Source organism: Alligator mississippiensis, chromosome 6 (genome assembly GCF_030867095.1).
Source record: "Alligator mississippiensis isolate rAllMis1 chromosome 6, rAllMis1, whole genome shotgun sequence".
NCBI classification, from domain to species: Eukaryota; Metazoa; Chordata; order Crocodylia; family Alligatoridae; genus Alligator; species Alligator mississippiensis.
The window spans coordinates 59,885,783-59,913,365 of record NC_081829.1 but is presented as its reverse complement, the minus strand read 5'-3'; the positions used below and the strand labels follow the sequence as shown (position 1 = coordinate 59,913,365).

The 27,583-nt window shown below is 42.7% G+C and overlaps 1 protein-coding gene across 4 annotated transcripts in view; it reads right to left on the bottom strand.

Moving 5' to 3' along the window:
• Positions 1 to 3,640: 3,640 nt before the first annotated feature.
• The window catches only part of MCU (mitochondrial calcium uniporter), a 168,712-nt gene continuing 144,769 nt past the window's right edge, over positions 3,641 to 27,583 (bottom strand). For 2 of the 4 annotated variants that reach the window (XM_059729922.1, XM_019484313.2), the window contains 7 exons: positions 24,962 to 25,031; positions 16,845 to 17,015; positions 13,333 to 13,437; positions 8,764 to 8,924; positions 7,865 to 8,068; positions 7,053 to 7,169; positions 3,641 to 5,595 (listed from right to left, as the gene is read on the bottom strand). In XM_059729922.1, the coding sequence (XP_059585905.1) occupies positions 5,458 to 5,595; positions 7,053 to 7,169; positions 7,865 to 8,068; positions 8,764 to 8,924; positions 13,333 to 13,437; positions 16,845 to 17,015; positions 24,962 to 25,031 (966 nt within the window). In that variant the 3' untranslated portion in view covers positions 3,641 to 5,457. Of the gene's footprint in view, positions 5,600 to 7,052; positions 7,170 to 7,864; positions 8,069 to 8,763; positions 8,925 to 13,332; positions 13,438 to 16,844; positions 17,016 to 24,961; positions 25,032 to 27,583 lie in introns of all 4 variants that reach the window. The other 2 variants (XM_059729923.1, XM_019484314.2) reach the window with 1 other exon arrangement.

The window sequence follows — 27,583 nt, the reverse complement described above, 5'->3', positions numbered from 1 at the left end:
TATCCCAGACCCCTTCCTGATTCAAGTTAAATCACAGTTCCCCAGCATCCCACCATGCTTTGCAGCCCCAGGCTGGGCTGTGCTGTCTGCTCCAGAGAGCAGGGCTGGCGCTACCTCTACTCCCTAGCTGGAGCAGTGAGGGCTGGCTGACAAGGGAGTTGGGGGGGGGGGGGGGGCAAGCCCAGCTGGGGACACAGCTCAGTCTGTGGCGGGGTGGGAGGGAAGACAGGCAGGCAGGCAAACCCCAGCTGGAGTCTGGGAGCGGGGTTTAACACCCCTTCCCCTGCTCAAACTTACTGCTGGCTGCAACTGTGGACTACATATCCCAGAGGCACCTGGAAGCAGGAAGAAATGATGAGCAACCCTGCAGAGTCTCGCTGTTGTCATTCTAGACTGCAAATCCCAGAGACCTCGGGGGCAGCAGGAAGAGGAAGTGAACACACAGCCAAAGAGCCTTGACTCTAGCACCCCCTGGCTTCTGCCCTGAGCCACTGTAGGCATGTGGCTACATATCCTGAATCAAAGGTAAACGTCTGTTCACTTCTGTTTCAATTTAATCTGTGCAGCTTAGACCAAGGGTTGTGAACCGGAGGCACGTGAACCCCTGTGGATATTTTGAAAGGTCCCAGAGGGTACATGGGGATGGGCAGGGACAGAGCACTGCCACCCCGCACCGCTGCCTCACAGGAGCAGGGCGGGGTGAGCACAGGACCACACAGATGCTGCGCTGTTGCCGCTCACCACACCCTCACTCCGTATCTGGCTGCTCGCCACCCCCCCCGCCCCCAAGGTACACTTACTAAAAAGGTGGCTGCCAGTGGTACACTTATTAAAAAAGGTTGAAACCCCCCGGCTTAGACTAACCTGCAAAGACTGAATCGATTGGGTTTAGACTGTCTGTACCTAGCCACCGGGTCATCAACAGCTTCAGGATTTCATGCCAGGCTATGGGAGCCCTGCATGCTACAGGCTGGATCTGGCCCACTGGTCACTGGACTGACCCCATGTGCTAGCCCTGACCCTAGCCCCATGCACTACGTGCAGCATGCAAGCTGGGCCCAGCACTACATATGCCCTATGCCGGCCCCAGGGACTGTGGGTACAGCAAGCCTTGGGTCCAACATGTGCTGCATGTCATGCTGGACCTGTCACATGCGCTGGACACAGCCCAGGGGTGCACACTTCATGTAGTGGCCCCTGGACCCAAAGCCAGTGCACAGACTTGATCAGTGGTGTACTGCAATTAACATGTGCCTCCTGCTCCGTGCAGTGTGTGTAGCTGATCTAGCCACACATGGCACAGGCAGCAAATCCTGGCCTGGGGCTCACTGGACACAAGGGCTCCAGGATGTGGGCTGCATGTGGCACCATATGCCCCTGTGTTGCCTGCAGCACCAGGTCCTAAAGCCTAAGTGCCATTGGCAGTGCATGCTTTGTGTAAGTCAGGGGTAGCCACAGGCTGTGTGGCTGGACCCAACGTTGTGGCCGCTTGGCAGGGGGTCATTCCCAGTCCAGCCCACAGACCAGCTCAGGAACACTCAGGCCAAATGGGTTTTACACCCATTATACATGTATGCTGGAGCTGATGTGGGAGATTAAAGAAAGGTATCTGCTTGTGACAGCTGGAGTTGCTTGTCCTGTACTTCTAAATTGCCTCCTTGTAGGTATTAAGGTTATTGAAGAGGGAAAGGGCTACAGGGCAGAGGCAAATGTAAATAATAGGAAAATAAGCAACAAAATGGAAAAAGCAGTAGGGTTAGGAAAGAAATAGCGAGCACTACCCCTAACATGCCTTCAAAGGATTATGCATATTGGAAGTGAGAAGCACAGAGCCCATTGGTTCAGCAAATGAAACCTGAACTTTCAAGATGAAGAAACAGCTGAACATGAGTAGCAATTGGTTCTGAGACATCTACACATTGCTGTGATCTTCCTACAAGTGTTTATGTGCATGCAGCATTGCATTACCTCCACTGAAATAAAAGGTACCAGTTGGAAATCTCATGATTGTGTACTTGGCTTTTATATGACATATATGAAATGCAACATAAAATGTTGGTGCTGTTGCTCAAGGATACAGAGGAGAAAATGAAAGAATATCTGCACCATGCTTTTAATAGCCAAGGGTAGCTTAAAAAAAGGAGATAAGAGCTTTGAGTTTTAGTACCTCTCAGGTAGTAAACATGGCAATGGTACCTTCCTTGTTTTCCATATGGTAACTAGATGGAGCTTCTAGAAGGGCTAGGTATGCAAGGATAACTAGTTGAAAGGGATATCCTTTAGGCAGCTATAACTGACAAACACCAGAGCAGCCAACTATTCTAGCAGACAGTTGCAGAATCATTAAAATCCTCTCTCCTTCCTCCCCAGCTCTCCTCTGGAATGGCAACAGTCATAAGGGGAAAAGGTTTTTTTACGATCTTACCTGGTTTTGGAAAAAGGGATTTTAGTGGCAGGTGCAGAAAGGTTCTAAATACCTCTGGATACCAGTTAGGATCAATCCTTTAGCAAAAGTACAATGAGTATGTCTAGGAAAGAAAAGGGACTTCTCTATATGTGGCACTAGACAATAGACTGCTTTTTAAAAACTATATTTCATAAATATTGACAGCAATTAAAGAATACAAACTCAGCAGGCATACTCTCTACTGGGTCTTAAATTCTAATGGGGAACTGGAATCTGAAAACTTGCCAACAATGAATTCCACAATCACACAATGTAAACATTCTGGCACCTCATGCTTTGAGATCATAACCAAGACAAACTAACTGCCCTCTGATTCTGATGTTAATGAACAGTTGTCAGGAGGAGGCCGACATGTCAAGAACTGGATCACAGCCATTCAAGACCTTGAACGTACAAACCTCCCATCCCCCAAAAAACCCTTTCAATCTTTCTGAAACTTCACCCAAAGAAAATCTACAGTTTCTTCAAACTGAAATATGCTGACATGGCCTGATGTCTTTAAGGATGCAGGCTACTGCATTCTGGATGAGCTGCCTCCTAGCTATATAAAGTACTTTTATGTGTGCTCTGATGCATTCTGATTAGAACGTGTCGGAGCAGACTCAGATCGAGCTCTAGCATGTCTCGTGTATTTGGTGTTCTGCATTTCAAAATGGTGGTGGGGGTGCTTTAACTAAAGCTCATTTGATAAACTTTAGTTAAAAGTGCCCCCGCCACTATTTTGAAACATGGGACACTGAATATGAGATGCTGTGGGCACTTGAATCAGAGTGGCTCCCGAGAGCCTCCTTAATTAAAATACCCCCACAACCCTAACCCTCTACCCCCACCCTGGGAGCATGTGTATAGGCACCCATTCTGACCTTGAAGTCTGCAAGATATCTCCAGATTTTCTCAGCCTTCACAATAAGCTTTTATACTGCCACAATAAAGACAGAATCATTAGCATCACCTTTATAGTTGCATGATTGATGGCTCCCACGAGTGACATAAGGCAAGGAAAACTTTAAATGAGCTTCAGCAGGAAGACAAGTGCCTCATCTCAACAAGGTAAGGTCAGAGAAATGCAATTTGATGAAACAAAGAAACAAGAGAAACTTGGGAGTTCAGCTGCAGCACAAGGGATGTCCTATCCTCAATTGAGGAAAATGAAGTTTTTCAAGAACACTTGAATTTAAAAATTGAATAGTTATTTATTGTTCCAGAAGTACATTGCTCTTTTATACATATTTCATAAATGATACAGGATTTCACACGTTCAGTATTTTGCTTTTTTTTTTAAATTTATTTTAATTAAGGACTTTTCTCCATGCCCCCTCCCTCACCTTAAAACACACACCAAGGATTCAGCTACAGGTCTGTGTTCATTTGTTTCCCTTTAAAACTCAGCACAGAATCAGGATAAAACAGATTAAAAATAATTCACACAACATAATTAAATCTCAAAGACAGAGGGGAAAAGGTGAAGAGAAAAAAACTAGAAACATGCATCCATTCGGTCCAACATGCCATCGAGTGAGGAGAGGCAGCAACAATCCCGTCTGTGTTTCCACATCTGCAAGGCACCTGGCGTATGGTTAATATTGGTTGCTTTTTTTATTTGGTTTTTTTTTTGTTTGTTTTTTCTTTTTTTCAAACACTGTTCTCCAAGAAAAATGGGAGCTTCTTGCCACAACACAGTGAAACGTAGTAGTGAACTGTCGATAGAAGACAGCCAGCATTTTAGAGTATTAAGCTTAGCGCTTTTCTCCTACCTCCATCTTGCCTCCATGGTATTTATCAACAGGAAGCTAGAGAGACTGATCCATTTTGAACAGATATATTGAATCTGCTTGGAAATCAGCTGGTTCTGGATGAGGTGGAGGACAATAAACTGATTTCCCTTCTTCAATTTCTTTTATTTAAGGACATATGCAATTAGCCACCCTTAAGAATATCTGACCCTTGGGTACTGGAGTGTTCATTTAAAGCTACCTTAATTAAGGGAGGGCTAGTAAAATGAGGTGAAATGGTGCGTCTTCAGTAACAGAAGCTCTGGCCTTCAGCTAAGCCTCCAGGTAAGATGCTCTGACCACAAAGGAGACCATTTATCCTCTTATAGAAGCAGTCAAATATTCAGGTCAATTATAAATGTTCGAGACATCTTAGTTAAGTAGAAGTCAGAATTTGAAGCAAACTGCCTAATCCTTCAAACCTTCATGATTTCATAGTCCAGGTGGCTACCAGATTTGGGGCGGGAGGAGAGGGACCCTTCGCCCTCAAGACTGAATACAAAAAAAAACCTTTCATGCAATGTTGCCATTGATTTTTTAGAAGTAGATCCAGGGCATTGGGACATGTCAAGGTTTAAGAAGTTAAGGAATAATCCAAAGTGTCAATCATCAAACGTTCATTTGTTTCATTTGTCATTGATTAAAGCTGATCACTTACAAACCAGTACTGGAAGAAGTCAGTGGAGTGTATGGGGGCTGGCAGAGGATGGGATGCTCATGGTTTTCCAGTAGAAAGCAGTCTTACAGTAACTTTCTAAAAGACTAAGTCCGATCAGAAGTGCATGTATTAATGGTGTAGAGCACAAGTTCTGATCACCAGTCATAGCTCCAGGTGGCTTGGTGGGATTTTTTTTCTATTTTGTTATCTTTTGGAGTGATCTGTTATTGGTACATCTCAAAATCAGGAAAAGAGAAATTAAAAATAAAGCTGAGCAGGCTGCTGGTGTATTATCAAAAGGCAGACCCTGCAAAACTGGAAGAACTCCCCAGCATTACATTGTTTATGAAAACCCCCAATGTTGTATTTGTATATAATTTTCATCCACACACAAACGTTTGAATGTGACGGTGAATTTGCCAAGCCCTTTTCGAAACCAGCATTCCACAATGCCCAATCTTCGGATTTAAAATATTTTTTCCCATGGTCCTTTTTATTTTTTAATTAACAGTAAAAACCTTCCACCCTTGCACCACCGCCCAGCTTCCACCTGCAATGCTTTAATTAAAAAGGCAAGAGCTATGAACAGGTTTTTTCTGCCGGGGTTCAGAGCTTCTTTGCTGATAAGTCTTTATCATCAATTTGCTGGATAGGCAGGTGAACTTGCAGTGGGTCTCGAAGCCTCTTAAGATCCAATTCTGCCTAAAAGTAAAGATAAATTATAAAAAGCCTCCTAAATACTTCTACCAGACCAACAATCTTCCCATGATGCTGACTTATTTTCTTCTCCTCCATGTCCCCCGTAAATATCCAAAAGGTCTATCACGGTCCAAGAGTAAGTGAAACGTATTCCAGACACCCACTGAAGGGACTATGCACCTAATGTTCTACTCAGCTGTTCAATCATTAAAATACAGCAATAGAGTAAAACAGAAGACAGCATCCACTCAGCAAACTAGTGTCCAATAATAACAATAGTACCACCCCCACCATTCATCCATAGTCTTCTCAAAAGCACACTTAGTCATAATTCCTGATCATGTATATCCCAAGATGTCATATGGATAAATACTATATCCTGTTTTTGTTCCAGAGGGCAAACTATACACAAATGCTGGTTCACCAAGTAGTACAGTCATTTGAATGTTAGCAATCAGGAGGTTTACATGAAAACTGTAGGAAAAAGTCTTTCCATCATTCCATTTACTAAAAAACAGTTTATCTTTCTTCTTCTAGATGCAAAACACATACTGATCCCTGTTCCAGGGAGCTCCTAATGAAGATGACACAGACCATAGGGAGAAAAACAGGAAGTTTACTGCCTCAGATGTGTCTACCCCTCTTCCTTATGCAGCTCCTAATGTCTGCTACCCCTCCTCTCTAAGGCCTGGAATTCTCCAGCAGGATCCCTTTTCTCCTGTCCCGTGCTAACTACTGCTAAAAGGGATGCAGAGAGGAGAGTAAGGAGCAGAATTTCACTGAGCAGCAGGCCTCCTGTCGATCCCTCCTCCTCCTGTGAAAATAGACTCCTGTGGGAAGAGAAAAGAGCTCTGTAGCAGCTGCTTTTTCCCCAGAAGGTGGACAGGTAGGAGAAAAAACCAGAAGGTGCTTCACCACCATCAGGGGAGAACATGCGCCTGCCCTGCGTGCCATCAATGGAGCTCTTTTTTTTTCTTTTTTTTTTGATTCTCACCCCCACCCCAATCTGCAATCCAGTGCATGTTAATTGCCACAGGCAGACACGAATTGAGGGATGAAAAAATATTCATCCCTCATTCTGATCCATCTGCTGTGTAGGTGGGTAGAAGCATAGAGAGAAGAAAATCTTGAATTATATCATCTTACACATGAATTGCTTCACGCACTTAAAAAAAAGAGATACAGGTTTATCAACGGTTTGTCAGACACATGACTTGTTTTTCAGGGTATATTTTTAAACCACAGTTCCATCCTTCACCAAGGTGCAATCTCTACTAAGAACACTAAATCCAACCAATTATTTCTTCAGGGCTGTGATAATTGAGGTTTCAAGCATACTTTCTTATGAGAGAGAGGCTAGCATCCTTCTGGTTAAAGTGCATCCACCAAAAGTGGTCAAACAGCATAAGTAAGGGGTGAGTTCACTGGGTTTTACTCCCACAAAACTTCTCCTTACCTGAGCAATTGCATCCTTGAGTTGATTATATTTCTCTAGGTCAAAACGAGTCTTTTTGGCTCCTTTATGGAAAAATAATAAGTACTGTCTGTCTCTGGCATCTGGATAGACATACTCCTAAAAAGACAGGATGGGGATAAAATGTTCAAACGAAGGCAGCCACTACGTCAGAAGATATTATGTGGATTTTGGGATGCCTAATGAATTTAGTATGGAAATGTGTTGAAGAGCAGCACCAATGAAGCTGATACTGTAATGACTGGTGCTAAGCACCTGATGCCATACTAAGGTCTCTTCATGAGAGACAGCTGGTTTGGTTTGTGCCAGTAATGATGCCATGGTACCTCAGAGGATGGCACAGTTAGGATTCTGAACAGGAGAAGCAAAATGAGATAACAACTCTCTTCTGACTAGAAAATTCCTGTTGCTGATCTGCCTTTGCTTCTCCCAGAAGACAATACTCCTCTTTGTCTGAGGACTTGGAACCTACTTTGATCCTGAGTGGAGTCTAGCTCCATGCAGAGAAAGCACCAAAGGTCACTTCTTCATTTTGTCAAGGTAGACCAACAACCATCTCAGTTCTTAGCATCTGGTGCAGATGCAGAAAAACCTGAGATAAGTTTCTCAAATTTTCCTCAATCATTTAAACAACCTTTACTGCAGATGGCAATGAATCAAGGAAGTTCACAGCAGTGGAGAGTGAAAAATAAAGTGTGAAAATGGGCAGGGTGGGGTCTGAAGGACATGCTTTTTAAAATTTTAGGACAATACACCTTTTAACAAAAAATCAACAGCAAAGAATGCAATCTTACCTGACGTGTCATTACAAAGTAAGCGTACATTGCCATAGCGCTACCGTAGGTGATAAAGTAGGTGACTGGCTCCATAATGTCCCAAGAATATTCCCACCAGGTGAGCCGGGCCAGAATCCCAAACTGAGTAGCCATGTAAGCCAGCCCACCCCAGAGCACCCAGGTGGTTCTCTTCTCTGCTCTCCTGCTGATTTCCATCCTGACCTGCAGACAAAGATGGGCTGTGTCTTATATCCCCAGAACCATATTGTGTCAATACATATGCAGTTGTATTTTACTTTTCATTTAGTCTTGGTGTGTGGAATTTTATACACTATGTTCAATCTTTCCCCTTCTCCCCTTCATGTTTTGTTCTTTGGTTTATTCTAATGGCCACCACCAGAGTTTGCTCCAACCATCGCATCTTGCTTAAAGCAGTATTTTGATGCAATAATAGATATGCATAAAAATAATTTTTGCTTGTTTTCTGCTTGCTGTATTTGTGCTTTTCCCTCTCATATCAACCCAAATAAAACGGCTGTAAAATTGAGAGTGCCTTTTTTCAAGAATATGTGGTATTAGCCTGGGTGTCTGAGGCCAGCTGGACAAATAACATCCTTTTAAAGCAGGGGTCAGCAAGTACCTAATAAAAAAGTAAATTCAATTCCAAGTCTATGCAGATAAAAGGAAGTCTAATTTCTATAAGAAAACCAAGTCAAAAAATAAAGAAAAGACAAAAAGGAGGCCTGAATCCACCGAGTAAAAAATACCAGTCCATTGTTTTAGTAGTCTTTACCAAGAGCTTTCAGTACAATTAACTTTACCATCTAAAATAGATTTCCTTCAATTAAAACCAAAAAAAGTTAAAAGGCTCTATGAATCAAAAACTGGCAATTATCAAAGCAAATTTCACTTCCCACCTTTTCCAGAGGTGCTAGCTGCTCCTTGAGTTCCTCTAGCCGCCCAATCAGCTCCTTCTCTTTGTTCAGTTGGTGTTCCTCAATGCACAGGGTGGTATATAGCTGCTGAACCAATGTCTTCACATCATTTAGCGTGGTTGCATCTTCATGGCTTAAGAGTTCTACAGAAAAAGGAAACTGCTTTATGTGCCTTTATCCATATTTGTTATTTGTTTTTATTTTTCAAAACAGCTATTGGATGGACAGAATTCACAGCATCTAAGCTATTTGCACATAAATATATGGAACAAAATGTATTGCACTCATTTAAAACTTAAGAAAAAAATTGGAATGACCAAAAGTGAAAAGCAATACTAAAACTTAATTTTATTTTTCCAACCTTGTGTTTATGCCTTAAGATATTCTCTGTCAAATATTAAATTTATCAGTGTTAGAATTCTTAGAACTTTGTACAAAGTAAATTGGTGCACACAGTCTTTAAGCTTAACTTAAAATTTGGAGTTGTCAATGAATTCTACACAACAAACATTTTGTAAAAAGTAAAAAAGCCAAATTTGAAAAAAAAAAATCTTTTCAATAAATAGTATGGCTAACTAGGGTATTAACAACAGCAGCTGCCTCAGTGAAGGAGATTATCCAATATTCAAGAGCCAAACTAGAGTCAGCAAGTTTTTAAAACTTTTCATCATTTTCTCACATCAAAAAATGAACGACGTTTTCTTCACAGGAAAGAATAAATCAGTTTTTCATATGAGATTAAGTAGCCTAACATAAGGTTAGGATAGTCATTTATTGTCTAACATATACAGGAAGATTATTTTGTGAAATAAAAAGTTCAGCTGAAAAGATGAAAACAGGTTTCTGAGGTAAGTCTCTCAGCTGACATTCCTGCATTAAATCATTCAAGTCTTACAACTGAACCTAGACCCTACCTGGACTAGCACTACTGTTGTTTGTGCTACTATACTATTCATTCATTCATTCATTCTATTTATATTTTGCCATGTCCAAAAAGGCTCAAGGAGACCTGCAAAAAGAAAAAAAGAACTGAGCTACCTTAAAATGTAGCAACACAGGGATACTGACTTTGTTCTGTCAAGTGTTAGCTCTAGTTATCTCTTGTCAAAGCAAAACAAACTCTCCTGCAATAGGACAATAACTTTTCCTTAAGACAATGGGGAGACATCTTCTTAAGAACTGAGATGGGGGTAAAAGAAGATGCAAGCAGGGGAATTTTCCATTAACTTTCATCTGTTAAAGGTTTAAGCTTGAATTATTCCAGAACTTTTTACAGCATAAATCCATACTACAGAAAGATTCTTACACTTTCAGGTTATTAGCCTAGTGATGTTATGAGTTTATTGCCACTTGTTAACACCTCCATTGTTTCACTGCCTTATTTTCAGTATCATGATAAAGCACACTGAGTGCACATGCAGACACAGACAAATGGTCTATTCTCATGAACTTAAAAGTCCACTGCATGCAAAAGATGCTGGCTACAAAATCCACCATGTTTTGGAATCTGGAAGTATTCAGGATAATCCAATTTTTCATTATAATAAAGTTATAATGCAAAAATATCCCTAAAAGAAGTCACTGTACACTTGATCTGCAGAACTGGAAACCTGTCACTGAAATTCTCTGAAGCTTGACTCTGCAGCCACCTAAAGCTGGCCTTTGCAACCCAAAAAGTACAATTTGAGGTCTCCTGATTCTTGGCAGAGTCCCAGGTCAGGCTGCAGCTCTAATGGGCAGTATTTCTATAAATAGCAGCAGAGCCACTACAAGTTGCTTTCCAGCCAGCTCTCTACAGATGATTTGGCTGCTTGGCCAAGTCCTGGACACAGGAAGACAAACCCAGACATAAGAGGTTGGAAGGCTTAACTAACCAGACAAGTACTAAGAGCAAGGGCCTTTGGAAATGCACTACCAGCTTTGATATCTTTGTCTTTGGCAGAGTATGGACATGCAAACAGGGAATTAGATGGGGGAAGGAATTTACCACACCTCCACTGTTCTCTGGTAACTGGTTTGTGTGCTTGCTCTTACCTGCCTGCTGCCGAAAGCTAAGATGCAGTATAATCTTATACCAGCATCATTTACATGACTGATGTGGAATTACCCCAGGAGAGGAAATGAAAGAGACAAAACTGCATTGCTGTATGTGTCTCATGTCTGCGGCTGTTTTGGAGTAACATCTGCTATAGGCCAAGGCTGCCACTCTGCTCACTACTCTTGTGCTCATGGTGGCCAGGCTTCCCCTCTTTTTGGTTCCTGCCCCACTCCTGGGGCAGGGTAGTGCAGCAGAGAGAGGCCGTGCTGGCCATGTAGCATGCTGCATCTGGGCTGCTTGTGTAATGCATACAGTCAGGAGCAGGGTATGGGTGCTGTGCACATAGCAGAAGGAAGCTGGGCTACCTACATGGCATGTGGGGCTGGAAGAGGGTGGCTGCCCATATGGTGACAGAGGAAAGGTGGGGAAAGCTTTGGACCCCAGGTCTGCAACTCGTGCAGCCTGTGGTCTCCGGGTGCCCAGAAGTTGGACAGCCCTGCTAGACACAAGCAGGCTGTTACCTGTTCTCCCACCAACTAGTGGTGAGGTCTATAATAAAGCCTATTGAGGGCAGACGCACCTGTCTATTCAGAATTCCAGCACAAGTGTCCAGGTTCTGTTTTATTAAAGGCTAAGATGTCACTCTTCAGCTTTCACTAACCAAGGGGTGACTGGGGCCGACCAACTGCTGCACACAGGCAGTCATGGCAGGGCAGCTGACACGCAGAAAATTCCTGTGAATCTACTCATTTGGCCATACCCGAAGCTGATGGTTCTCAACCTTTGAAGATTCAAAGAGCCCCTCAACAGCTTTGCAGAATTCAGCCACACTCCATTCAAAGACTAATTTATTTCCTACAGTGTTTACCTGCTCGCAACCCACAGCACCCTTAAAAAAGATCTCACGGGTGGCAGGGTACTTCTAAAAGCATGGCAGGGAGGGGTGCACAGTCCTCAGAGTGGCAGGGGCTACTTGGCAGGGCAGACTGGGGAGCTGGTGGGCTCTAATGATTTCATTAGACCACTGAAGGAGGTAGTGCTCCCTGCAGGAAGTAAGGCTGGTGCCTAGTGAGGGTGGCAGGGTCAGGATCCTCCATGCCTGGCTCCTTCCATGGTCTGTCCCCAGCCTGTACCTGAAGGGCAATTGTGGCCCCTGCTACCGTGGCTGCTCCTCTGCAGTCTTGAGAACTGAGGTGCCTCCCACCAGGGCTGGGAGCATGGGAAGAGCGGGAGAAGAAGCCAAGTTGAAAAAGCACAACCCTGCATGTGTCTCCTATGGCAGAGCTCACTACTTAGAGCAGAAGGGCTATACTTTCCAGCACAGCTCTTTCCCCTGCTCTTTCCATGTTCCCAGAGCTGGTGGGAGGGGCAATGAGGAATTTTGTCAAGATTCTGGGGTGGGCACAGAGTGCCTGGCATGTTCAGAAATGAGCGTTTGCTTCCTTTCACAGAGGCCAGGTGCTGCAGTATACCCTCAAAGGTTCTTACAGCACCCTGGTTGAGAATCACTGCCCTAAATCAATATAGATGTTTAACAAGAGACAACAGCAGATGAAATTTTTTTTTCCTGGATTGTCACAAATGCTGGGGTTAATTAATGTATGTAACAAATGATACAGCTGAACAAAACACAGCCAAAATCCTCCACTGGTTGTCACCGAGGCAATCTCTACCAAAAAAAAAAAGTCTTGATGGTTTAGCACAGACACTTACAAAAACCAGGGGAGGGAGTGCTCCACATAACCTGTAGTAGCTTGCTGTGGGGGAAAAAAAGGAGATGATATGCTAATGTTTCCACCTCTCCCACCTACAAAAAAAAAAAAATCAGTCGATTTTTGCAGGTGTCCCAAAAAAAAATCATTGTGCTAATCCTCAGATTATGCTCCTAAATGGCAGATGTAGTTAATGCCAATTCCAACACTGCTCATAAAATATGTTACTATTTTAAAATGAGACCAATAGTAGCAATTCCCCTTCTCTCTCCACTTGGTGTTTACAGCATGAAACCCCATAGAAGCTCTGCTTGGTTCAACTCAATGTTTGTGAATTAGCTGGTTACACTTACAGTTTTATTCACACTTTAGAGATACTATATTAAAAAAAATAAAAAAATAAAAAAAAAATCACATCTCTCACAATGGAGCACTTTTGCAATGCAGATGGTATTTGTTTTTAACATGGGTCTCCTTTTGCATTTACAATAAAGAGCTTAGCTTCTTACAAGGAATTTAACTTAAAGTTCCATTTTTTCTTCATTTTTTTTTTATCACCAGATATTTTCGTGAAAATAGGATAGTTATTTGTTTATAAACAGTAAATGTTTTCTGAATGCATCCACAGACTGAATTAAAGAATGCAAGTGGATTAGGAAACACCAAGATTCATTTTTTAAACTACCTGTTTTCACAGCATCTTTTGTAATACACATAAAAGGTTGTATCAGCTTCTTCAAGCTCGTAACGACAAGATTTACTACTGTTTTCAAAAATTTATCACACACAAATCAGTTTTACCTCTCTTTGGTGGTTGAACGTGGTATGTGTTGTCATTAATGACCAGTTTGAAGTCATCCAAGAGGAGAAGATCTATGCCTGTTGAGGAAGCTACTCGTGTGCCATCTGTGAAGAAATCAGTGTTGGATTCATTAGGGAACAAAACTCACCTATCAGGCTACTGTTCACCAGCTGACACCATTTCTTATCCTATTTCTGGATGTCTGCTCTCAATTTAATGTTATTGCAGAACCTCACTACAAGGAAATAGCTTGCTTGCCTAGGACAAGCACTACTTTGAGACAACAGGGGACAGGCAAAAGATGCTTAAAACAGTGTAGTTTTACTCCATTTTTTTTCTTGGGGTAATTCTACCTCCCACATGCATATCAACTGAAGGCCACTCAGTTGTGTTGTTCCTCTCATACCTTCAGGCTACAATAGGGTAAGGACAAGGGAGGACCTACATTGGCCTTAAATTGAGAACCCAAATTAGGGGAAATGAATACCACTCTGACTGGACAAAAAGCACAGATTGCTCATCCAAGTTTATGAAGGAGCATTTCTAAAAACTCAAACCATTTCCTGGTGAAGGACTGACACAATACAATTCAGTGAAGGACTGACGCAATACAATTCAGTTTGATAGCATTTATATTGTGTCTAAAGAACATTTTAGTGGTAGATTATCTTCTCTCCTGGGGAAGATACAAGACTAGAGCAAGGAAGAAAATGGCCAGGTCTAACCCAGTAAGCACACTGGGCCTAGCAGTAGTGCCCTCAAACCTGTTACCCTGTTCTGCAAGGGTTGCCTTTAATTGGACATAGCATAGATGTGTCCATGCACTGGCACTGTTACTAGTGCCAATCAGTCCAAAGTGCTACGTACATGCCCACAGCAGTGTGGTGTGCTGAAAAATGCCAATGCTAGGCACTAGGCCTGTGTGAATACGGAAGTATTACATTTGGATTCAGCCAATTTGGAGGACAGTGATTCGATTTGCATTACTGTCCTGAATCGATTCAGTCGAATTGGCTTTGGAAGATTCGTCGTCAATTTGGATTGGTCAGGAAGAGGCAGGCACAGCTGGGTGGTTGTGCCTGCCTCTCCCCAGGCGGGGGAGCCGCAGGAGAAGTCCCCATGGCTGCCCTGCCTGGCCCCATCCCCTGTCTGGCACTGAAAAAAAAAGTCCCACATTCACTGGCTGCAGGAGCAGCAATTGGGAACTCTGGGCGCTCATGGCAGAGCACCCCTGTGCAGTGCAGGGCAGTGGGGATTGCCACCCCACCCCCCTTGGCACCCGTGCGGCAGCTGCCCCATGGCGCAGGTGCAGCGCAGCTCGGCAGAGTGCCATACGCTGTCTGGGAGCTGGGGCTGAGAGTTGCTGGGCTCTGGCTGACATGTGAAGCCACCTCAACTCCCACACAGCGCATGGTGCCCTGCTGAGCCATGCTGCACCCATGCCATGGGGCAGCTGCCATGCAGGTGCCAAGTGGTGGGGGGGGGGGCAATCCTCAGTGCCCCCCACTGTGCAGGGGGGCTCTGCCATGAGCACCCAGAGGCCCCAATCACTGCTCCTGCAGCTGGTGAGTCTGGGGCTTCCTTTTTTTTATTTTAAGCTCTGCATTCACCAGCTGCAGCAGCGGCGACTGGGGCCTCTGAGCACTTGTGGCAGTGGGGAGGCAACAGGGATTGTCCCTCCCCTCCGCCTGGCATCCGCACAGCAGCTGTCGTATCGCACAGGTACAGTGCGGCTCAACAGGGTGCTGCACGCTCTGAGAGGTGGGGCCACTGGGGCTCAGTGGAGCCAGGCTCTGGCTGACTGCTGGAGCCGCCCCACCTCCCAGACAGGGCATGGTGCTCTGCCAAGTCACACTGCACCCATGCCATGGGGCAGCTGCTGTGTGTATGTCAGGCAGGGGGGCGATCCCCACTGCCCTGTGCTGTGCGTGTGGGGGCGGGTGCTCTGCCACAAGCCCTCAGGGGCTCTGATCCCCACTGCCAGAGCTGGTGAGTATGGGGCTTTTTTTTTTTTTTTAAATAAGCGCTGGAGCCTGGGCCAGTTGGGCGATGGGGCCAGTTGGGCAGCCATGGGGGCTTCTTCCATGGCTTCTCTGGCTATGCCGGCCTCTGCCTCTGCCCCTGCCCTGGCGGGGGGAGCCAAGGGGGCTATGCCCTGCTGCCGCTTGCCCAACTGGCATGTAGGGGAGGGCATGATGCAGGTGCGGCTTGCTCGGGGCAGCAGCAGGGCATAGCGCCCGTTCCCAGCGCTGCCACGCCCACATCAGCACTGGGAGTGGGGGTTCTGCTCTGCCGCCACTTGCCAGCCAGCATGGACAACGTGGGATGCAGGTGCAGCAGCGCTGGGAGTGAGGGTCTGCCCTGCTGCCACTTTCCCCCTTCCACCTGGAACGAGCCACGCCCACATCCCCCCCCCTTGCACAGCTGGGCAAGCAGCAGCAGGGCAGAGCCCCCGCTCCTAGTGCTGCCGCACCCACATCCTGCACCCCCTGCCCCCCTTCCTGAGTAACGTGCCCAGCTGGGCAGCCTGTCCCAGCCCCAAGCCCTCCCTCCCCCACACCCCTTCCCTCTACCTCCCCCAACTCCAACAGACTTACCAGCTGGACGCAACTGTCAGCTGCCTGTTTAGTCGGATACTTCAAATTGATTTGGAGCTTTTAAATGGTCTCCCGATTCAATTCAGATTTGGAGATTTGGTCCCCGAATCGGGCCGAATCTCCTCCGAATCAAATTGGTTACTGAAGCTTCATATAGCCCTTCTAGGCACAGGTCAGTTTACCCTGTTAGACATGGCCCATGATTGCATTTTTATTTCTTTAACAAAAAGACCTCCTAAAAGTAGCCTAATGTTTCATTGTAGACGCTATGACTGAGCAGTTTTATAGAGCAAGCCTGATTTTCAGAGAGTGTGCAAGTGTGAGTATGTGTGTGTGTGGAGGGAGGGGACAAAAACAAACACACACCTCAAGAGAGAAAGGAAAAACAAAATATTGATACCTGTTGATATATTTTCATATTACAACCTTTTGAAATTGGCCTCTGGTACTTGGATCTGCTGTTTTTAAAAAAAGGATTTTCATTCTGGGATATTAGCGCCCAGCTATTCTTTGTCACTTTCACATCTTTTCAAAATAAACCCTCATATACAGAACAATGCTGAGAAATGAAGTGCTTTAGGCTGATACAGCCACATAACTGCAGTAATAAATGTTGCAGCATAGGCTATTATGCTTTCGTTCTAAATAATTTTCATTATAATTCACTTCTGAGAATTAGATGGAAAGAAAGCAGCTATAGTCCCAGCGTTAAAATGATTTTCAAGGTAAAGTACAATATTGGCCAGTCTGCCCATAGGATATATGACTATGCAGACAAAAGCAGAATCCTCCTACTCTAGAGACCATTTCCACAAAAGTGGTTCAAGCCTTAAACTCAGAAAGAAAAGAAAGTAAGTCATGAAAGGATGGGTGGGCCAGTGACTGGCACGTGAGCAAACAGTCTGTATAAGTACCTGATGAGTAGATTGCGACCCGGTCAATTCCCCGGTCTTCTGCCTGCAGCTGCTGTAAGAACACTCCAACAGAGTCTGAGATAGGCTTAAGTGTGAACTGGCAACGCTCACGCCGGGATGGAAGATTCACAGAAATCACAGGTAACCCATTTTGGTAAACCACTGTTACTTCTAGGGAAAAGAATATTAGATTCAAGACAAACTACTTCTAAATATGCAGTACAAGACAGACCTTTGTCACATCCTATATCTTATCTGTCTGGTGTAGACAGGGCAAGGGTGAAGTGTGGTTAAAATCAGAATTTAAGTCAAGAGTTTTAAGTTACTGTTTATTGTGCATATGAAGAGCTGAGATATCAATATATATGTGCCAACTCATCATACGTGCAATTAAGAGTGCATCAAATATAATTTCTCACATCTGAGTATTGGATGGTATCCAAGGTTCTCCTTTTCCACAAGTTCACAGAATCTATTTAAGTTTTTGGCACTTGGTTGGAAAAAGCAAAGTGCAGTATGTTTTTTGAAGAGTGTACAAAGTGTAGCTGTTAGATAGAAGTACATGGTAATTTACAGGAGTAGAGATAGACCACGGTTTAATTTTTGTTTTTATGAATCAACAAAACACTTGGTGCCGTTCAATAAACGATACCACCCACAAAGATCCTTACCTTAACCATCACATCCACCACATCACTCCACAACTTCCAGAGAACCAGAACCCTTATGTTCTAACTCTAATCAAATGTATTTTTGGACTGAATTAATACATTTACAGAGAGTAGGATTAGCTGGTATACTGGTACCATGGAGACAGTATTCAACCTAATGCTTATTGGTAGCTATATATCACTCAAATTAATAGGGACGGGTGAGAAAAATACTTTTTACAGACAACTATTTCATATGCCAAGGTACTGATAAAGACGTATTTTAGCTACAGAAGGATTTGAGACGTATCTTGTCTCCAAATATAGGATCAACCTTTTATTTTCAACAGGGCAGCATTGACATTGTGTTACGGGCTGTTCACATACAGGAACAGATCCCTGAAAGAGGGAGAAAAAGAGTAAACCAAATGCCCTTCAATACCATCATTATTAGTTAACCAAGTTTTCCAGATACAGCAGGTGCTGACTAACAGTGTCTATAGTTTTAATAAAATATGACAATTAATTCCTTCTTGCTGCTTTGTGTTTTCCTAATATAAAAATGCTTAGAGTTGTTTTTTCCCCCTCAGTGTACAGAATTTATCATGTCCAAAGGTACAGTCTCATATCCTATAGCACAAGCCAACTCCAATATTAATTTACCTACTGGTGTCTTATTTCTGGTACACACAGAAATTCACTAATTTAAATAAATTACATTGATGTAGCTTTCTTGTCTGGACATATTTTAAAATCAGTTTAAATCCTGCTAACAGAAACTGGTTTAATGCCTATACCAGCTTTCAGCCACAATTTTACAATAAAGAGTTAATAATTATGCTCACTGGAGGGGGAAAAAAGTGTTAATCATGTTCACTGGAGAAAAGTGGAAGCTTATACCTTACAAGTCAGTACAATGGCAAGGGGTAAAGCACCCATGGTGATGATTATAAGGTCCAAGAGCTCCCCTAACACATCAAAAGACTATGCTGTTGCTGTAATTGAGCTATCATGAATCTCTAGCAAATATACCACAATCCTCAAGCACCAAGCTAAGAATACTTAACAATAACATAAATAATTATTTGCTACAATTGAGAAAGACTACTCAGCCATGAAATAAAATATATTGATACACCCCCCACCCCAAAACTAAAAAAGATGGCAAACCTGTAATAAAATGAACTTTTTATTTTGCACAAAGAAAGGACTCGTTAGTGAGGCAGGAATGAACTGTTTGTTTCAAGAATTCAGAAGCAATACAAATACTTACTGCAACTTATTTTGCAATTCAAATTTTGCAACAATATTATTTACTAACTAATCATATTACTGCTTCATAGATGTTACAAACTAGTTCCTTGGACCATATTCAATGAATTACTGCCAAAACACAACCTTCCCCTCTCCTTGAGGGTAATTTTTATAAGGTAAATTTACTTCTCTAGGGTAGGGAGACTGCAGACCAGGGCAGGGCAGTACTTCATAAACTAACTTGTTCATAGAGGCATATGGTTAAATTCCTTGGCTTTTAGAGAAAAGCATCTTTGGAAAAACCAGAACTTTTATATCTTTCTGTTTCAATAAGTGCTTGGAAATATCTTCCCATCAACTCCAAACAATTTGCGAGCTGTCTTTGGATAAAATCCAGCATTTAAAGTTCTGAGATTTCTATGAGCTGGGTTATTTGATTGATTAAGCTAGTATTTGTTTTGCTAAGTTTTGTTCAGCTTTCTTTTTCTGACTTTACTAAACCTTATCAGGGTATTCATATGTACAATTAAAATAAAAAAAAAAAAAAAAATCAGTGAAATGTCACAGGTTTAATACTTTGCTTGTTCTGCTAAGAAAATGAGGTTAGTGGCTGTTGATTATGACATTTATATGCAAAGTGTGAGGTTGGTCCAAATAAACTCATTTAAGCAGTTGTAAAATAATCCTGCCTGAATTCCATTAACTTCCTAAAATGCTCTATTTTTTCAGGAAACAGTATTTGCCCTTCAATGAAAGGAAGCAATATATAACTTCTTTTCAAGTTAAAATTCTGTCAGATTTAGAAGATATCAGATCACATACAGGCTGAGTGAAGGGACTGCCTCAATGAAGGAAAAGGACTGACTACACGAAGGAAATTATCAGTGAAATTCTTCCATTAGACCCTGCCTTTCACTATTAAATTTAGAGTTAGATACAACCTGCAATTAACTGCATAAGTTTACACAGGGAAGAGTTTGTATTGCTTTAAGTTCTTAACGATGCAAAAGATAGATGGATGCAGAGGTGTAAGAGGGCAGCTCTGTGTCTGGGACAGATTTGACTAGGACTATTTTTCTCCCATTTCTCCCAAAGGTTGTGCTTGGGGCTGCTGGCCCTCAGTTATTTTACTGGATGAATGAATCTGATGGACACAGTTGGTATCTATCAGCTGGGAGATTAAATACATTCTCTCAGGTTTACATGTTTGTTACCTTATCTCTGCTTTTGGGTCTGGCAACAAACATGAGGGACAAACAAGGCATTCTCTTTTCCAATTGAACACCCAATACTGCCACTGAGAGGTTTCCATCTCACTTTTACATACCGCAGAACTAACATTTTAAATATCTAGTGATTTTTTGGCACCTGAAGTATGGTACCTTACAGGGATCCAATTTTACAGAAAGAATTCAACAACTGATCTCTGAAAGGCTGTATGCTTGAAAAGTATTTTGGGGGGCACAGCTTGGGATGACTGCTCATTTCTGAAAATTTAGAACAGAGCCAAATGTATCAAATGAAATTCATCTGGGAGAGCATTGTTTATTTGAACCATTAAGTATCATTTTAAATTCTATGCTAGCAACTATTTTAGCTTATTTACAATTTTGACATGGCTATAAAATATTTGCACTCTCTTCTACATAACTGTTTGGGCAATAAAAGTCAATAGGCTAGTATGAGCTAAATTAATGATTTTCTAATGTAAAATATTGCTTTGAAAGGAATTTATGATTGGCCAGTCTTTTTACAGTAGGAAAATAATATCTGCCCTGGTCTTGTGGTCAGTAAATGTACTGGCATGCACAAAATGCAATACAAACTTTTATACGTGATCACAGAAAACTACCGTGTATTGGAACTTGTTTAATCTCAACAGTGTTTTAATGAAAATCATAGTTTGATATCATAGCTAGTTGACCTCATCCATCATCAGAGTTTAGGATGGAAAACAGTCTCATATGATGTGAAAGCTGGCAGCCTTCTGGTAGTCTCCTACTATTACACTAATATGAAATGTAGCATTATTGTTGTTAGCACTAATGGTAGTATGTACTACCAGAGTTGTCACCACCATTTTGCCTAATCCTATTCGAAATCACTCTACATGTCAGTGACAAAAATACAGGCAATGCATCTAAACTAGAAGTCCTACTGTTGCTAGCATAGATGAAAGATGGTTCAAGAATTTCCAATGTAATTTATACAACTATGAAAGCACCATAATTCAAGTGGGTCAGGGCTGATTGGTAACTGTAGGTCCGGCCAGGTCAAACTGTTTTGGAGGGGATAGACTTGGACATCTCAATAGTCCCGACACAGACTGAAGAAGTAACACTATCATACCTTTGTTTAATAGTTAAATGATGAGATGTTCCATACTGGCTGGGCTACCTTCACCATGCCCAGGCTTTTGATCGCCTTGTAGCACATGAGTATGAGGACTGACAGGCATAATCATGAAGAAAAAAATATTTGTCACATTACTTTGGATTACTCTTTAAAAAAATTTATACTTACATAGAGTACAAGTCAAAAAGGTAATTTAATATACATGTTATTTTGCTTGTACATTCCACAAAATTACTTCAAGAAATAAAGATTGAAATACTACATACAATGTGAAAAAAGAAACTAAAATCTGAATTCACTTATTCATATAAAAGTAGAGCTAGGAGAGACCTCCACAAGTTATCTAGTCTAACACACAGCTCAAGGAGGGTACTCCTGACTAAACCATCCCAGTCAAGTGTTTATTTCACTTGTTTTTTAAAGTATTCAAGGATAGAGATTTCACAACCTCTTTGGGTAGCCTATTCCAAAGCTTAATCACCCTCAGTGAGAAAGTTTTTCCTAATCTCCAAACTAAAATTCCCTCTGCTGCAGCTTGAGTCCATTCCTCCTAATCCTGTGCCCTACAGCCATAGAGGAAATACCAAAATCCCATATTCATCCTCTTTATGCCCTTCAGGTATTTGAATACTTATCAGCAGGGATCCGGGTTTTCTGTTTCCCACGGAAAACTGGAGTAAACAGTGGATTTTACCTTTTGCCGGAGGCAAACGCAGATTGTTTTAGTAAGAAACCCATGGACTTTCCAGTCTTGCAATGAGCCCCCTGCACGCTGGTAGAGCGGGGCTGGTTCTCCGTGGTGGTGTGCACCTCCAAGGAGGGCAGGGGGACCTGTATCCCCTGCCCCCGATCTGTGCGCAGGGCAGGCCCGGGCCATGTGCACAGGCTTCTGCCCTGCTGCCCTCTCTGGGGCCTCTGCAGCCCAGCGGGTGCAATTTGGTGCGGCAGGGCTGCGCAGAGAAGCTGCTTGCAGCTGTGAACTCCGCAACGCCTTGGCAATGTGTCTCCTGCGTACAGGGCTGCTTTGACGGGTGCAACCTCATGTCACTGCCCTCACTGCAGCCCCATGTGCAGAAGGTGTTTTGCCAGGGTGATGCAGAGCTCACAGTGGCAAGCAGTTTCTCCGTGCAGCCCTCCTGTGCCCTGTGCGCTGGGTCGTGCCTGCCGGGCTGCAGAGGCCCTGGGGGAGGGCAGCAGGGCAGAAGCCTGTGCCCACCCAACGCACAGATCTGAAGGGTGTGGGTCCCCCCTGCCCCCTCTGTGCGCCATGGCAGGGAGCTAGCCTCCTCCCCACCCCCCCACAACAGGGCTACCTTCGGCCAAGCTGGGGGAGCAGGGGCTGTGGGTGGGGGACGAGGGGCACCAGCAAGGTTGTGGGGGTGAATGAGAATGGGAAGGGCTGGGGGGGGGGGAGGGAGACTGTGGGGAGCCTTTAATTTTAATTAGGGGGGGAAGGGGGCAGGTTTTGTGCGTGTGTTTTTCGGGGGGTTTTTTGAGAATTTGGGATTTTTTTTGATCAGACAATTTCCAATTTTATATCAGGGAAAACCAGGATCCCTGCTTATCAAGTCCCACCTCAGTCTTCTTCTCCATACTGAATCCCAGCCTTTTCAGCCTCTCCTCATAAGTCTTGCCTCCCAGGCTAACCATTTCTGTCACTCTCCCCTGGACTCTTTCTAATCTGTCCACATTTTTCATGAAGTGCTTGACCCAAAGCTGGACACAACTCAGGGTGAGGACTTACTAGTGCCAAATATAGCAACACAATCACTTCCTTTGATTTGCAAGAAACACTTGTTAATACAACCCAGTACGCTGTTGCTTTTTTTTTTTTCCTTCCATCAAGAGCACACTATTGTGTAATTCAGCTTATGGTCTACTGTAACTCCTAGATCTTTCTCTGCAGAGGTTTTATTCTACATACTCAGAGCCCCATCTTGGTTGATGCCTTTTTCTTCTACAAATTTCAAATAAGTTTGTATCTGAAAAGTAGCAATTACCTTTCTCATTAGCAAACTAGATTATCTGGGACAAGCATTTCTACCTATGCTTTACTTGTGGTACATGAACACTAAGCAGAGACCAATGTGGAAGCTGTTTCTACTTTATGGTACGCATTTTGTCATACCAAGGGTTTCACAAAGCGTTACCTTCTTTAGCAAGATAGTCCTTTGCCTTATGTTACACATCATGACACCAAAAAATATGATGTCTGAGCAAGTGTTAAAGCCTTTGTTCTTACATAAAAAGTATGAATAGTTTCAATAATGAATGTATTATGAAGGCAAAGGCCAAGTATTTCCAGCCGTTTGATGTAAATGGCATAATTGAAGTTTATGAAGTGTACAGTACCCAAGAGTGTCAGAAAACTTAGAATTTTTGCAGGGCAGTTAAGTTCTTCTCTTAAACCTATTATTTGTAAAAAAAAAAACAAAACAAAAAAACCCCCACCAGATATTGGAAATACTTTGTAAACAAATTAAATCTTTGCTAAAATTACTTTTTAGTTTGTCTACCAATTTAGTAAAAGCACTGGTTAACGAAATACTTCTGGGTGCTACTTGCAGTTTAGAACACTTGTTGTGTTGCAAGTTTTGATTAACACAACTACCTTTTCTAGGAAGTTACTTCAAATGTACTCTCCAAAGATGGTATTTTTTTAAAAACACGCAGCCACCTGAAAGATCTCTCAAGGACCTGTGCTAATTCCATATCTGAATTCTCATCTATTTAAGATGTGGAGGAAGAAAGGAGGGGAAAATCCTATGGATGGATTTATTACTGAATTTAGCTTGGAACTACAGGGATGAACTGTAGAAAATTTCAGATTCTCCCCTTTGACTTGTAAGCATGTGTTTCACTGCATGTACATAACAAACCTGCAGTTTAAATGGTCATTCCAACTTGTATAATAAATATACTGCACTCCTTAAGATTCTGGCATGTAGGCAACCTGTTATAAACATGATGCAGGCACTTCTCTGATGTACTATTATTCAACCACTGTTTAGAAGGTGTGCCTTATTTTCAGTTTCTAACTTGAAAGTTTTTCAATACCAGTTTTTATTCTCTTGGGATGTATAACACATCTGTTTTCAGGTAAAATACAGTTTACCTATAAGTATGTACCAAGGGAAAAGAAAGGGAGTTACTGATTAGTTACCCCCCATTAGCTATTTCAAATGATACAGATGTTCTGGAAGGAATAACGTAACAGAAGCAGAGGCCAGGGGATATTTGGGAGGTACAAAGATGAAGAATGGAGTACAAGTGAAGTGCTGCACTTGTTTCGGGGGGGGAGGGGGGAGGGGGTAAGAACCAGGTTTGGTTTAACGACATAGTTACAGAGAAATCTGAAAGAAGGTATGCGAGTGACCTTGAAAACTCCTTGTTCTCATGGGCTATTGAAGTGTAGGGAAAATATGATTTCTGAGAAATTAACATAGTGCCCTCTGTAAGGCCAACAACTACTCTCTCTTCTCAAGCCAAGAAAAGCAAATGAAGTTGAACCAAGATATTTCTAGCTTTCTCCCTCCCTTCTTCCCAGAAGAAGGGTACACTACAATGACTAGAATATAACTAGGGAATATGCAGAGGAATGGGCACCCTCAGAAGATGTTGTGTGTGTAATTCTCCAAACCTTCAGCAATGGAAAGGGTAGGGGAGCACAGCATTTTTTTTTTTGAAGCAAGCCACTCCATGAATAGCATTTTGTGCCACTGCTACATTAACATTTTATTTCGTCTTTTATGGCCTGTGGAAATAAACTGGATTACATCGCAGGGGGAGGGGACAAAACCATCCAAAAGAGGGAAAGTCAAGTCAAAATAAAACCAAGAAGTATTTGCTCACACTCACCATCAGAGGGCACTACAGTACTGCAACAGACTACTCTCAGACTGAGCCATGGAGGAAGCCTCTGGTGTACCTAGAAAATACAAACACAGCAAAACAGAATCATTAATGAAGGACAAATGCCAGGCTATGCCACTGTCAGAATCACATCCTACTGTCATCTCTTCCCCCGCCTTCCCCCTCATCCAAATGATTCTGAGCCAGGCATCCCCGCTCCTATCCAGCACAGGGGTAACCACAAATCAGAAGCATTTGTCAAGAACAGCTTTTTTTTGGCCATCTGTTATCTAGTAGGGATTTCCCCCTCTGCCAAATTCATCTCTCATGATTTCTGCCCATCAAACCACATGGTATGGGAGGAAATAAAAGGAGTAAAGAATAAAAGGACAGCTTAGGGGGAGAAAAAAAGGCTAAACCTCCATCTTCAGTTAAAACTGAATGTTTACAAGTTAAAACTTAGGCGAATCAGTGGTAGGTATGTGTGCATGTGGGGGGGATCCATAAGCTAAGGCATTCAGGGAAGTGACAGAATTGTAACATAACAGAGGTAAAAGATACAAAGAATGATGAATTATGTAGCTTGATCTCTTTAGCAACCTTATCTCTGTTGCACTGATGTCCATGGCTTAACTGCGAAATATTGTTTGTTTTCATTCATGTACAGAAGCACTTATCAGAAGTGGGGAGAGGAACAATATATTTTTGGTTGAAAAAACAGCATAATAATCAAAAGCAAGGATAGAAGTGGATAGACTTGAAAATATTGGACTAGGGTAATATCAGTGCAATAGCAATTGCTCTGTATTTGTTTTCTTTTAAAAGTAGCGGCACAGATTAAATCCTGCCCCTAAAATCCCAGCCATACCCTGGAAACATGATCAGCTGGTTGAAGTACCAGATTTTTAGTATTTTTAAAGCACATTTATATTTCTATTTAGGCAGCTTTGAAAATGACAACTAATGAAGTCAGTTTCATTTTTTATGCGACTAGCTGCATTTTCAACTTCACTACCATGTTTTTGGACTAGCAGTAAACAAAATGATCTTTAAAAACTATTAGAAACAGCTTACAGGAAATGCATGAAACTACCCCTCTCCCCCCCTCCACTTTTAAAGAAGGATATGTTTTGGGACAAATTAGATTTTACAGTGTCCCACAATTTGGTTGTCCAATAATAAGGGGTGCCTAGAAACAAACACAGGTATTGGTTCCAATTAGGGTAGTGATTCTCAACCAGGGTGCTGTGGGGTGCCACACAACATTTGCAATGTTAGATGTGCAAACATGATTTACAAGATAAATGAAAATTCTGAATTTAGGAATCTATAATGTTAAAAGCATTCTGACTCATTGTGATCTTTCTGAATTCTTGGCAACAGAAGAGCTGCTCTAGTATTTTTCAAAGAGAGTGAAAACTAAAAGCTGACATTTTTCAAGGGGTGCCTTGGGTCCAAAAAAGGTTGAGAACCACTGGGATCCCGAGAGGGAAACTGAATATCCACTGCTTGAACACCAGACAAAACCTCTTCACTGAGTTAAAAACAAGCGGTCATAGCCCCAGATGTCTTGGAAAAAGGCTGCATCCCTCTACCACTGCATTGCTATTAAACAGCCAAAAGACTGTGCACTAGAAGTTCCAGATGCCAGAAGCTGGACAGCTCATAAGTAAGCACACTCCTGGCCAAAAGTTTGATTTATGATGCTAGGTCAAGAGAAAGACCCTTGCAACGAATGAGGTTAAAGAAAAGGGGGACACATTTCCCCCATAAACCAGCAAAGTTATTTAATTTTAATGCTTCTAAATTCACACACAGCCACAAGGTTTGCAGACTGTACACTGATATTTTTAAAGCTTCCTGAAGACAGTTTTGTGTTTGTTCACTATTTAATTTTTGTTTCATTCTGTTTTAAAGTGGAACAGTAAGCGCTTAAACCAAACACTTTTATTCCCCTCTCCCCTTACCAGAAGTTATATTCTATTTTAGAGACACCAGACAGCAGAGGTCATTACTTTATTTTTGTAGGACAGCATCTAATGAAGTAAGCCCTCTGCTTATGAAAACTTATGTTATACATATCCAATGTAGTTAGATTTGCACCTTTATAGACTATCTGGCCTTCTGCCTAGTCCTAATAGGTGACAACTATTGAAATACTCCTAAAAATCTTTAGAGCCCAGTTTATTGTTACTACACACAGTTTTCATACCATTGTTTAAGAAATTTATTATAATCACTAGCAAAGATCAAGAATAACGAGAGTGGGGGGCGGGGGCGTGGGGATGGAGTGCCATCACCCTGCAGCACTGCCTCCCAGGAGTGGGGGAGGGTGGGGGGGAGCTTACCCTGCCCTCCCCTCCATCAGCACCCCGTGCACCCCCCCAGCCCTGTTCCTCAGAGGTGGCGGACCACTGACACGATGGCGGGGATGGAGCAGGGGGGCGAGGCCAGTGCTGCTTGCCTCAGCCCTCCACTCCATCCCCTTCGTCCCCGCTGTCATGGCAGCACTCCGCACTCCGATTGGTTGTTTCACTAACCAATCAAAGTGCCTCCAAGAGCATTACAGACAGACAGACGGATTAAGCCCTTTATTGTATAAAACTGTTCACTGCCATGGTATCTTGT